The sequence below is a fragment of the Strix uralensis genome, chromosome 32, assembly GCF_047716275.1.
Source record: "Strix uralensis isolate ZFMK-TIS-50842 chromosome 32, bStrUra1, whole genome shotgun sequence".
NCBI classification, from domain to species: Eukaryota; Metazoa; Chordata; class Aves; order Strigiformes; family Strigidae; genus Strix; species Strix uralensis.
The window spans coordinates 2,999,808-3,010,252 of NC_134003.1; the positions used below are offsets into that span (position 1 = coordinate 2,999,808).

The window sequence follows — 10,445 nt, forward strand, 5'->3', positions numbered from 1 at the left end:
CCCCCCGCCCCGGGGTCCTTCCCGCTCCCCCCGGTTCCCGCCACCCCCCGGTTTCTGCCCCGCGGGGGGGACTCTGTGTCGTCCCCCCGCGGGGGGCGGTGCCGCCGCGGAACTACAACTCCCGTCATGCCGCGGGGCAGCGGCCGCGGGCCCGCCCACCCCGCCCTTCGCGCGCTCTAATTGGTCGTCGCTCCCGCGCACAGCCCGACGGGAAAAGGCACCCGGAACCCGGAAGCTGGACACGGCCGGGGGGCGGTTCCCATAGTAACCGCGGGCCGGCGCTGGGGCCGCCATGTCCTTCAAGCGGGAGGGGGACGACCCCGCTCAGCTGGGGGTGCTGCAGGTGGGTCTCGGCCTCCCCACGACCCCCCAGATCCCCCTAAACCCCGGCCCCGGCCTCCCCACGGAGGGATTCGCCCCCTTGCCCCGGCCTGTCCCCCCGTTCCCCCCTTCCTGCAGATACCTCCCCTGCCCGCAAGCGCTCCCCAATTCCCCCTCACCCCTGCCCTATCGTGACCCCCCGTCTCACAGCGCCCCAGATACTCCCCTTGGCCCAGGACACTCCCCAAAATTACGCCCTTCCCCTGCCTCAGCCTGCCCCCGGCCCCCAAACCCCCCCCGGCACCCCAGCCCCCCCTTTCTTCCTCAAAGCGGGGTCCCCAGAGCGCCCAGGTCTCCTGGCCTAAGGGGAGAACAGGGCTGGGGGCAAAGGCTGGTTCCCCGCGGGGTGAATTGGGGACAGCCCCCCCCCCCGACTCCAGCAGCAGGCGTGGGGGGGACACAACCGCTCAGCCACCCCCCTCGATCTCTCCCAGAAAAGACGCGTCGCCGACTTGTTGGCCAACTACATCCCCGAGGACGAGGCGCTGCTGCTGAGGAGCGGGAGGTGAGTGAGACCCCCCCACCCTGCCCCGAGCGCAGCCCCCCCTGCTCTGGCTGCCTGCGGGGTCCTGACAGCAGCTCCCCCCCCCCGGCATAGGTACGCCTGCACGGTGTGCGCCCACCGCCCCGTCTTCGACACGCTGGACGTGCTGACGGTCCACAGGGCTGGCAAGAAGCACATGGGCAGTAAGTTGGGGGGGCTGGCGGCGTCGGGGGGGGCTGCGCCAAGCGAGCGCGTCCCCCCCTCGTCCCCTTCGCTCTCTTCCAGGCCTGCAGCGTTTCTACGGGAGGAAGCGCTCGCTCCAGGATGTGGCCCCGAAGCAGCGGCACGAGGAGGAGGCGCAGGCAGAGGAGGCAGACGCGCAGGTTGGGGCGCACCCCCCCCTTCCTCACCCCGCTGCACCCCCGGCCAGGCCCCCCTGAGCTCCCTCCCGTCTCCCCAGGGCTCCCCGGCCCCTCTTCTGGCTCGGACGAGGAGGATTGCCCGGAGCGCTCTGCTGAAAGCGGCTCCCTACAGCAGCTGCTGCCGCAGGACGGGGTAAGGCCTTTGCTTTGGCTGCGGGAGGATGGGGGAGAGCTCTGGGCTTCCCAGGAGGGGCCGGCAGCGCCGTGGCCTCGCCGCTCTCGGGCGTTCGTGGGACGAGGCCCTGACTCCTGCTCCCGTCGCAGGGTGGAGGGAAGCAGCTCGCGAGCTGGCGGGACCCAGACGGGGCCGAGTGTCGCCCCGACGCCGCCGGAGCTGTCGCGGAAGGACGGAGGAGCCGTGGAGGCCAGCCCTGCAGCCCTGCTGCCCGGGCACCGCGGCGGGCGAGCGGGTAAGAGCCGGTGTCGCGGGGCAGGGAACGCAGGCCCCCAGCTGGGCCTCTCTCGATTCTGCGGGTCCCACCAGCCCCTCTCTGCCCTCCCAGACGCACCGAAGGCGGCTCTGGCCCGGACACAGCGAGGTGGCAAAGGAAAAGCCTCATCATCGGGCCTGAGCCGGGCCGAAGCCCTCAGCCCCGAGAGGCGCCGGGCCCTGGAGCGATACCTGCAGCTGCGGAGGTGAGTCTGGGCCCCCTTGGCGTGGGGAACCCCGTAACGAGCCGCCTCTCACTCCCTCCGTCTGTCCATCCGTCCGTCCCCAGCGCTGGCTGGATCCAGGACCACTCCGGCAAGTGGGTGAAGGACGAGAACGCTGAATTCGACTCCGACGAGGACGAGCCGCCCGCGCTGCTGCCGGCCTGAGGCCCCCCTCTGCCCCCCCAGTCCCCCTGGGGACGGTCCCCCAGGCTGTCCCCAAGTCCCCCCGTTAATAGAGGCAGCTGGAGAGGACGGAGGTGTCTGAGCAGTGGGGGCAGGTCCTGGGGAGGGGTGATATTGGGGGTCCTAGCGTTTTGCCACCACGGCGTGCTCAACCTGGTTCCTTTTTGGGGTGTCCCCGCTGCCCCCCCCAGAGTCCTGCGAGCGCTGCCAACCTCCATGTGGGTTTCGGCCTGTCCCCACCCTGTCCCCTCCTGTCCCTGGCCCCAGTCACGCTCATTTTCTTGCCTGCTGGCAGCTGCCTGCAGCTTGTGGCCTTTCGGGGTGGCAGCGCCGGGTTCCCCCCCCCCCCACTCCTCCCCAGCCCCGGCAGCTGTCCCGGCCACGCCGCCCTCCCCCTGCCTCAGTTTCCCCCCTCCCTTTTCCTGCCAGGCTTCGGGTGCCTGTGCTGGGAGCACCCATGGGACGGTCATTTATGGCTCTGCGCCCTGAGCCGCCATCCCCACCCCTGGGACAGCACCCACCACCCACCCAAGGGTCTCTCTGGGTCCCCGGGGGGCCCGATCCTGTCCCTGGGGGAGCTCCCTGGCAGGTCCCTGTGTCCCCCCACCCACCTCACTGGTCCGTGGGTGCCTGGCTCTGTGCCAGGGGTGTTACCCTGCTCCCCCCACCCCTCCGGGTGTCCCAACCCTGCTGCCCCCCATGGGGGTCCAGACCCCTGGCTCGGCCCCCAGGGATTAATGCCCGGAGCCTAATGGGGGCCTGGAGCTCTGCAAGGCTGGGGGGTGCCCCTGCTGCCTCCCTCGGCTGATCCCTCTGATCCCGACTCCGGCTCCCGCGGGCAGATCCCGCCCCGGGACACGTCCCAGCGGATCCCAGAGCCACGTCTCTCCATCCTCTTTATTTACGTCGACTGCGGCAGGCAGGAGCTGGAGCTCCTTCGGGCTGGTGGGGGGGGGGCTGTTAGGTTTTCTTCTGCTTGCGACCTGGGGGCAGAGGAAAGAGGGAGGGGGGTGAGGGCTGGGCCCCCCCCCCAGCCCCCCCCAGCCCCCCCCAGCCCCCCCCCAGCCTGGTTCCTGCCCCGGGAGGGGCCGCGGGGGCCACTCACGGAGCTCGTTGTTGTTGGTGATGGCGGTGGCGGCGCGGGCGCGGGGGCCTTGCTGCGTGAAGTGGTAGCCGAAGCGCACGACGGAGGGGCACTGCTCCAGCATGGCCGCCATCTCCATCTCCACCGTGTCACCCAGGCGCTGGCACTGCGGGGTGAAACCAGGCACGTCAGGGTGTCGGGGACAGCCCTGTCCCCTCCCCGGGCCACCTGCGGGTGCCCGTCCCCTACCTGGTTGTCCACCTTGAGCTCGCTCAGGGTGCTGTTGTGGTGCATGGCCTTGATGATGCTCATCATGCCGGTGCTGGTGATGAAGTTGGATTCGATGTTGAGGCTCTGCAGGGTCTTGTTCTCCATCAGCATCTCAGCCACGGCCTGCGTGTCACCTCAGGGTGTCACCTCAGGGTGTCACCTGCCTCTGGCACATCCGGGGCCACCAATGCCCCAGGTGATGGTGGAAAAGCCACTGTCACCTTGGCTTGCTGGTGCCCGGGATGGAGCTGGGGCAGGGGAATGTGTCCCCGTCCTGGCTGGGGACGTGTGGGGACATGGGGTGTGGACTCACGCTGGCCACAGGGTCGTTGCTGCGGGTGGCCACCAGGCTGAGCTTCTTGACATGGGTGTTGGTTTTCATGGCCTCGCAGATGGCCTTCAGCGTGGAGATGGGAATGTCCTGCGGCACAGGGACGGGGTGTCACTGGGGGGTGACACCAAGGGGATGGGGACATCCCTGAGGGGATGTGAGTGACACCAAGGGGATGTGGTGTCACCATGGGGTGTCACCGACAGGATGGGGACATCCCTGAGGATGCAGGATGTCACCAAAGGGATGTCAGTGGCACTGAGGGGATGTGGGATGTCACCAAAGGGACACGGATGTCCCCTGGGGTGCCCTGGAGCCACTCCAGGATGGGACAAACACCCCAGGGACACCCCAAGACAGGGACCAGCCCCACAGAGACACCCTGGCATGGCGACCAGCACCCTGGGACAGGGTGACCAGGCCCCGTGGGGACACCCACACCCTGGGGACACCCTGGGGACAACTGCCACCAGGTCCCCCACCTTGATGTTGTTGAGGTTGACGTCCTCCAGGGCCCCGTCGTTGGCCTGGATCTGCCGCAGCGTCTCCTCCACGTTGGTGGGGTTCGGGGGCTCATCTGGCACCGGCTTGTACGTGTCAGGCTTCACCACGCCTGGGGCACACGCGTGTGCACGGGGACACACGTGACCACACGCGGGGGCACGGACACACATGTTTGCACACGTGTGTGGGGTCACCACGGGGAATCCCACAGGGGTTCTGGTCCCCAAATGCCCCCCTGAACAGCCCCGTGGACCCCGTGTCCCCAGTCCTGGGTGTCCCCTGTCTTGGGGGGGGGCTCATCCCCATGTCCTCTGTCCCAGGGGGGGCTCGTCCCCGTGTCCCCCGTGTCCCGTGTCCCCGTGTCACTCACTGTTGATGCCCTCGGTGTTGGAGATGGTCCCGCTGCAGATCGCATCGTAGTACTGCTTGTTGCTCATCAGCGTGTACATGCCCAGGATGGCTGCGGGGCCAGGGCAGGGTCAGCCAGGACCCCCCCCGGGCCCTTCGTGTCCCCCCAGGGGTGGCCGCAGCCCCCCCAGCCCTGGCCGGGAGGGGCTGGGGAAGCCGCGGGGAGCGGGTGGGCTGGGGGCCAGCGGTGAAAGCTGAGCGCGGGGACACGGCGCTGCTTTTAGCTGGGCCCTGGCGGGGACCCAGGGGGGGGTGGGGGGGGGGGCCTGGCACACGCCTGGCTTGGGGAGCAGGGGGGGGACGACGACACGGGCCTGGGGTGGGTGTGCAACACGCTGGCCTCGTGTGTCCCGCCATGCGACAAACTGCTCTTGCGTGTCAGGCTGGCTCTGTGCGATGGGCTCCCGCCTCGTGCAACGGGCTCCCCCACCCCGTGCAATGCTGCAGTGCCGTGTGCTGCCCCCGTGCGAGGCTGTGGTGCAACACGGCTGCCCCCGTGCGAGGCTGTGGTGCAACATGGCTGCCTCGTGCAAGGCTGCAGTGCAACATGGCTGCCCCCGTGCGAGGCTGTGGTGCAACATGGCTGCCTCGTGCAAGGCTGCGGTGCAACATGGCTGCCCCCGTGCGAGGCTGTGGTGCGACACGGCTGCCTTGTGCAAGGCTGTGGTGCGACACGGCTGCCCCCGTGCGAGGCTGTGGTGCGACACGGCTGCCCCCGTGCGAGGCTGTGGTGTGACATGGCTGCCTTATGCAAGGCTGTGGTGTAGTGTGGCAGCCCTGTGCAAGGCTGTGGTGCGACACGGCCGCCCCGTGCGAAGCTGCAGTGCGATGCAGTTGCCCCGTGCCAGCCTGCGGTGCGACGCGGTTGCCCCGCGCGAGACCCACCGGCGATGTCGCACATCTCGGCCTCGGTGGCGTTGGCCAGCGCCTCCTCCAGCTCGGGCTCCAGCGTGATCTGCTCCTCCCGCGGGATCTCCCGCGTCGGGTTCTTGGGCACAAAGGGCTTCCCTGGGCACGGGGACGCGGGTCACACCCTGCTCGGCCTCGCACCGGCTGGTGACGCTGGACGTGGTAGCCTGGGGCCGGCAGGGGCACATGGGGCCGGGGGCTACTGCTGGAGGGGTGAGCTGGCCCGGGGGGCGACTGTCCCTGGGGGTGACGCTGCCGGGGGTGGGAGTCCAGGGGGTGACGTTGCCAGGGGGTGGCTGTGCTGGAGGTGGCGTTGCCGCGGGATGGCGGTGCCAGGGGTGGCTGTACTGGGGGTGGGTGTGTGACATTGCCAGGGGGTGGCCGTGGCGGGGGGTGACATTGCCAGGGGGTGGCTGTACCCAGGGCTGGCGGGGACCCAGCTCGCCCAGGACACCCGAGCCGCTGGCGAGGACCGTTCTGCCGAGCTAAATATACCCGGCGCTGCGGGGCCCTGTCCCCCCTGGCCACTGCCACAGTCCCCGCAGTGTCCCCCCCCCTCCCCGGGTCCCCGCAGTGTCCCCCCCCGGGTCCCCGCACCTTTCTTCTCGCCGGTGAAGGGCACCAGGTCGTCGCGCTCGCCGGCCTCCAGCGCCTGCTTCTCCAGGTGCTGCAGCAGGGCCTCCCGGTCCAGCGGCCCCGTCGGGCTCTTCCGCGTCTGGTCCCGCTGCCGCAGCCCCGCCGGCAGCAGCATGTTCTGGGGACCCACCGTGTCACCCGTTGGGGGACCCCCACGGCCGGGTGGGCACCCCCCACCCCACGCCAGGAACCCACCTCGGGGTCCATCTCCAGCAGCTCCACGTCCAGCTGCTCCAGCTCCTCGGCCGACAGCTCCCGCAGGATCTTGTCCTCGTCGATGTCCCGGTACTTCTCCAGCTCCTGCCGGTAGGACGTCATGGCGGGGGGCCGGGGGGTGGCCTGGAGAGGGACAAGGACGGTGTGGGGGGCCTGAGCAGCTGGCGGGAGGCTCCCCAGGGTGGGGGGATGCCCCATGCCACAAGGGACCCCCCCGCACCGTGGTGACCCCCCTCCACGCTACAGCTCACAGGCACCTTCGTGCTGCGGGGTGGTATTGGGTTCCCGCTGGACTGGGGGGGCTGGGGGGCACCCCAGGGTAGGGGGGCCAGGCTGGTGTGTGCTTGGGGGGGCTCTTGGGGAATCTGAGTCCCATCTCCAAGGTGCTCTCCAGGGCCAGGACCTGGCATCCCCCCCAGCCCCCCCCCGCCTACTGCCTGGGGGGGCAGATGCCAGTTCAGAAGCCCCAGCCCCCCCTGGACCCCCCCCTCCAGGGCCCCTTTGTCCCCCAACATGGGTCCGCACCCCCCTGGGGGGGGCAGCAGGGGTAAATGCTGAGGACGTGAGTCCCCCGACACCAGGGTTGGGGTCCCCCCCAAGGAACTGGGTTGGGATTTGTCCCCCAACACTGGGGTCCCCAGGGCTGGGGGGGGGCCCACACCCCCCAACTGCCTCCGGGAGGGACCAGAGACCCGTGAGTGAGAGTGGGGAGGCTGCAGGGTGGGGGATCCTTCAGGGAGGGGATCCCCAACAGCACCCAGGGACCCCGGAGTCAGTGTCCCCGGTGGTGACGTGCCCCCCACCCCACTGGGGAACACCCCCCTTGGCCCCCCACCCCCCAGAACCCCCCCCCCCTACCTGGCTGGTGCCCGGGGCGGCGGATCCTGCCTGGGTGCGAGCCCCGGTGCTGAGCCAAGGGCTCCGGCCGCGCAGGGCATGAGATCAGCGTTTTATTCTGCGAGCCGGCGGCGGGGAGGGGCGAGATCACATATCCCCGGGCGTTATCGAGCGCTGCCAGCCCCGCGCCGGCTCCACCCCAGCACCCTGCCACGGCGGGGGCACCCCGGGGTGATGGGGGGGGGGCCCCTCGCGACCCGCTGGCTCCCCCATTCCCCCTTGGGGGGCCCTGGGTCACAGGGAGAAGCTGAACCTTGTGCCTGGGGCCCTGCAGAGCCCCAAACCCCCCCCGCACCCCCCCCCAGGGACATTTTATACCCCTTCACCCCAAGAGCACTGCGGTGATTTGGCTCTCAGCCCCCCAGATCGCATTCAGGGGGGTGCGTGGGGCCGCCGCGGCAGCGCTGGGAGCAGCAGCCCCGGGGACAAAGGGCTTGTTTATTGTAGGGTCTCTCGTCAAACGAGGGGTCGTACGCACCCTGGGGTCACTGCAGGGTCTCCTGGCGTCGCAGTGAACGGAAATAAGAGTCCGCACCCTCGCTGTACGCAGGCTACTCGGGTTTATTTCTTTTTTGTATAAAAAAAAAAGGTAGGGAGAAGATAAATAGAACAAAACCGTTCACCCGCGGGAGCGAGGAGAGGCCTCAACCCGCAGCAGACCCCGGGCCCCCCCCGCCGCCGCGCTCAGGTCGGGGGGACGCTCTGCTTGATGATGATCTTCTGGCGCGTGGGACGGACGTTGGGGTCGGGGCCGGGGGGAGCGGCGGCCCCCAGGGCGGCGGAGGCGGCGGCGCTGGGCAGCCCGTGCGCCGTGATGTATTTCTTGTAGGCCTCGCGGATGATTTTGAAGGCGCGGATGTTGGAGTAGGGGATGTCGGTGATGGGATCGCGGTAAACGGCCGGTTTGTGGGTGACGGGACAGATCTCTCGCACCGGCAGCCGCGGCGGTTTCGCTTTGGGGAAGAAGCGCTCGAAGGTTTCGTCGTCGCTGAAGGAGATGAAGGTGCGGGAGCACTTCCCAGCGGAAGCGGGAGCCGGGGCTGGAGCCGCTTCCACCTGCTGCGGGTCTTGGTCCAGCCTGGAAGAGCTGCAATTAGCGCCCAGGAGACCCCCGGGGTGGGGGGAAGCCCCGAGAGAGCTCCCACGGGGGGCAGAGCTGCCCCCCAGGGCTGGAGGGGGAACCTGGGGGGCTCTGAGGCGCTGCCCAAAACTCTCCTTCCCTGTGAGGAGTCCGGGGAGGGAGCGGGGCTGGGAGATGGGGGCAGCGGGGCCTGGTTGGACATGGCAGGGGGGGGAAAACCCACCAGGGGAGCCACGTCGAGGTGACCCCAACTTACCCCTCCACATCCACGTTCTCCTCCTTGCCCGGCTCCGGGACGAGGGGCATGGTGACGGACCAGTACCGGATAACGGGCCCCACGCACTTCCGCTTCTTCTGCACCTGCTTCTTCTTGTCGGCTTCCAGGCGCTCGTAGTTCTCTGCGGGAGCGAGGGGGAGGCTCAGCGCCTCAGCGGCCCCCTCACCCCCCATCCCTGCGCCATTCCGGGGGTCCCCGCGCCCCTCGGCACGGCGCCCGGCTCACCCAGGGAGCGGAGGTTGATCTCCTCCGTGATCTTGGCCTCCTCCAGCAGCTCCTCCTGCGTCAGAGGCCGGTCGTAGTTGGGGCCGCCCTTCTTACGCTTGGACTGGACCTGCCGCTCCTGGATGCGCAGGAAGGTTTGGCGCGTGTGCTCCGTCGTCGACTGCCGCATGTGCTTGCGGCCTGCGGCGGGCGGGAGGGAGGACGGGGCTCAGCGGCGGGGACCGGCTGGCCCGGCTCCCCGGGGGCCCGTTTCCCGTCCCGCGCGCACACTCACTGTCTCCCACGTCATCCTGGAGCTCCAAGGGGACAGATTTCACCTCTCGTGGCTTCTGGGAGGTGCCGCTGGGCACGTCCGGCTTCTTGGGGCGAAGGCTCTTGAGGGGCTCCTACGGGATGGGGCAGGGAACGTGAGGAGGGAGAAAACCCTGGGCCGGGGCTTAGGCCTCGTTTAAACCTCGTTTTCTCCGCGCCCGGAGCCCCCCGCCCGCACCCGGTAAGCCTTGGTGACGACGCGGCGGCGGCGCTTGGGTTCGCTCTCGTCCTGGTCGCTGGCCGGTTCCTCGCCCTCGTCGATGTCGAAGTCCGAGTCCACCTCGTCGTCGCTGTCCGACTGGTCGCCCCTGTACTCGTCATCGCCCGATTCCTGGGGGGACACAGGGACTGAGTCACCGCCCCCCCCCGCCTCCCCCGGGCTCCCCACACTGGAGCCCCGGGGCCCTCCCCCCGCCACGGCCACGGGGGCCTCATCGCACCGGGCGGGGAGGGGGCGGCTTCTCTAATGGCCGGACCCCCCCTGGCCCCGCTGCTCCTCCCCCCCCCCCCCCCCGGTGATCCCCATCTCCCGCGGGGACCCCCCCCCTCCCCGGGGCTCACATCGACCCCCCTCTCGGGACCCCCACCCATCCCCCCGTGGCTCCCCCACCCCCTCGGGACCCCCAGACCCCCGCCCCGAGGCCCTCACAGCACCGGGACACCGTCGGTCCCGTTCGCCCTCGGGTCCCCGAGACCCCCCCCGGTCCAGGCCGCTCCAGGTCCCGTCCCCGCACCTCGGTGAAGCCGCCGTAGGTGGTCTGGTAGAACTCATCCTCCTCCTCGGCCTCCAGCAGCCCCGAGAGCCGGTTACCGGCCGTGCGCCGCGGGGCGCGGCCCTCCGCGAGGCTCATCGCGCCGCCGCCGCGATCGGCGCTCCGCTACGCGTCCTGCCCGGCCCGTCAGTGCGCCGCCAGGCAGCGCAGAGCGAGCGCCGAGCGGCCGATGGCGGCGGGCGCCCCCCTGCGGGCCGGAGGGGGAAGTGCAGGTTCCCGCGCGGGGGGGGACACACGGACAAACCGGGGATGCGTCACGGCGGAACCGGACCGCCACCAGCGTGACGTCACGGGAGCACCCGCAATGCCTCTCCGCTCGCTCCGGGCACCCCCCGGCGCTACGGCCACGGGAATGGGGCAATGACGTCACAGAGCGGCGCCACGTGCCCCTCCGCTTT

General features: G+C 70.2%; 3 protein-coding genes across 3 annotated transcripts; 1 reads left to right on the forward strand and 2 right to left on the reverse strand.

The window, feature by feature from the left end:
* Positions 1 to 205: 205 nt before the first annotated feature.
* Positions 206 to 2,193, forward strand: SCNM1 (sodium channel modifier 1). The gene is made up of 8 exons (XM_074853126.1): positions 206 to 343; positions 816 to 886; positions 980 to 1,068; positions 1,151 to 1,248; positions 1,326 to 1,420; positions 1,552 to 1,697; positions 1,791 to 1,923; positions 2,007 to 2,193. The coding sequence occupies exons 1-8, from the start codon at positions 293 to 295 to the stop codon at positions 2,104 to 2,106; spliced, it is 783 nt and encodes a 260-aa protein (XP_074709227.1). The 5' UTR covers positions 206 to 292; the 3' UTR covers positions 2,107 to 2,193.
* An 810-nt stretch (positions 2,194 to 3,003) lies between these two features.
* TMOD4 (tropomodulin 4) lies at positions 3,004 to 7,450 on the reverse strand. Its single transcript, XM_074853137.1, has 10 exons — positions 7,341 to 7,450; positions 6,462 to 6,605; positions 6,228 to 6,384; positions 5,607 to 5,729; positions 4,684 to 4,773; positions 4,292 to 4,422; positions 3,792 to 3,899; positions 3,458 to 3,601; positions 3,230 to 3,374; positions 3,004 to 3,107 (listed from the first exon to the last, which is right to left on the reverse strand). The coding sequence occupies exons 2-10, from the start codon at positions 6,582 to 6,584 to the stop codon at positions 3,085 to 3,087; spliced, it is 1,044 nt and encodes a 347-aa protein (XP_074709238.1). The 5' UTR covers positions 6,585 to 6,605; positions 7,341 to 7,450; the 3' UTR covers positions 3,004 to 3,084.
* A 470-nt stretch (positions 7,451 to 7,920) lies between these two features.
* On the reverse strand, positions 7,921 to 10,408 carry VPS72 (vacuolar protein sorting 72 homolog). Its single transcript, XM_074853135.1, has 6 exons — positions 10,009 to 10,408; positions 9,453 to 9,605; positions 9,237 to 9,348; positions 8,963 to 9,142; positions 8,717 to 8,858; positions 7,921 to 8,457 (listed from the first exon to the last, which is right to left on the reverse strand). Exons 1-6 carry the CDS (start codon positions 10,123 to 10,125, stop codon positions 8,064 to 8,066), a joined length of 1,098 nt encoding a protein of 365 aa, XP_074709236.1. The 5' UTR covers positions 10,126 to 10,408; the 3' UTR covers positions 7,921 to 8,063.
* Between the last annotated feature and the right edge of the window lie 37 nt (positions 10,409 to 10,445).

Coding starts and splice junctions, on each gene's coding strand:
- SCNM1 (XM_074853126.1), top strand. CDS start 293: ATGTCCTTCAAGCGGGAGGGGGACGACCCCGCTCAGCTGGGGGTGCTG. Junction 1,421..1,551: donor AGCTGCTGCCGCAGGACGGG/GTAAGGCCTTTG, acceptor CTCCCGTCGCAG/GGTGGAGGGAAGCAGCTCGC. Junction 1,924..2,006: donor CGATACCTGCAGCTGCGGAG/GTGAGTCTGGGC, acceptor GTCCGTCCCCAG/CGCTGGCTGGATCCAGGACC.
- TMOD4 (XM_074853137.1), bottom strand. CDS start 6,584: ATGACGTCCTACCGGCAGGAGCTGGAGAAGTACCGGGACATCGACGAG. Junction 6,385..6,461: donor TGCTGGAGATGGACCCCGAG/GTGGGTTCCTGG, acceptor GTGGGTCCCCAG/AACATGCTGCTGCCGGCGGG. Junction 4,774..5,606: donor CGAGATGTGCGACATCGCCG/GTGGGTCTCGCG, acceptor CTGGCCCCGCAG/CCATCCTGGGCATGTACACG.
- VPS72 (XM_074853135.1), bottom strand. CDS start 10,125: ATGAGCCTCGCGGAGGGCCGCGCCCCGCGGCGCACGGCCGGTAACCGG. Junction 9,349..9,452: donor TCGTCACCAAGGCTTACCGG/GTGCGGGCGGGG, acceptor CCCATCCCGTAG/GAGCCCCTCAAGAGCCTTCG. Junction 9,143..9,236: donor CCAGGATGACGTGGGAGACA/GTGAGTGTGCGC, acceptor CGCCCGCCGCAG/GCCGCAAGCACATGCGGCAG.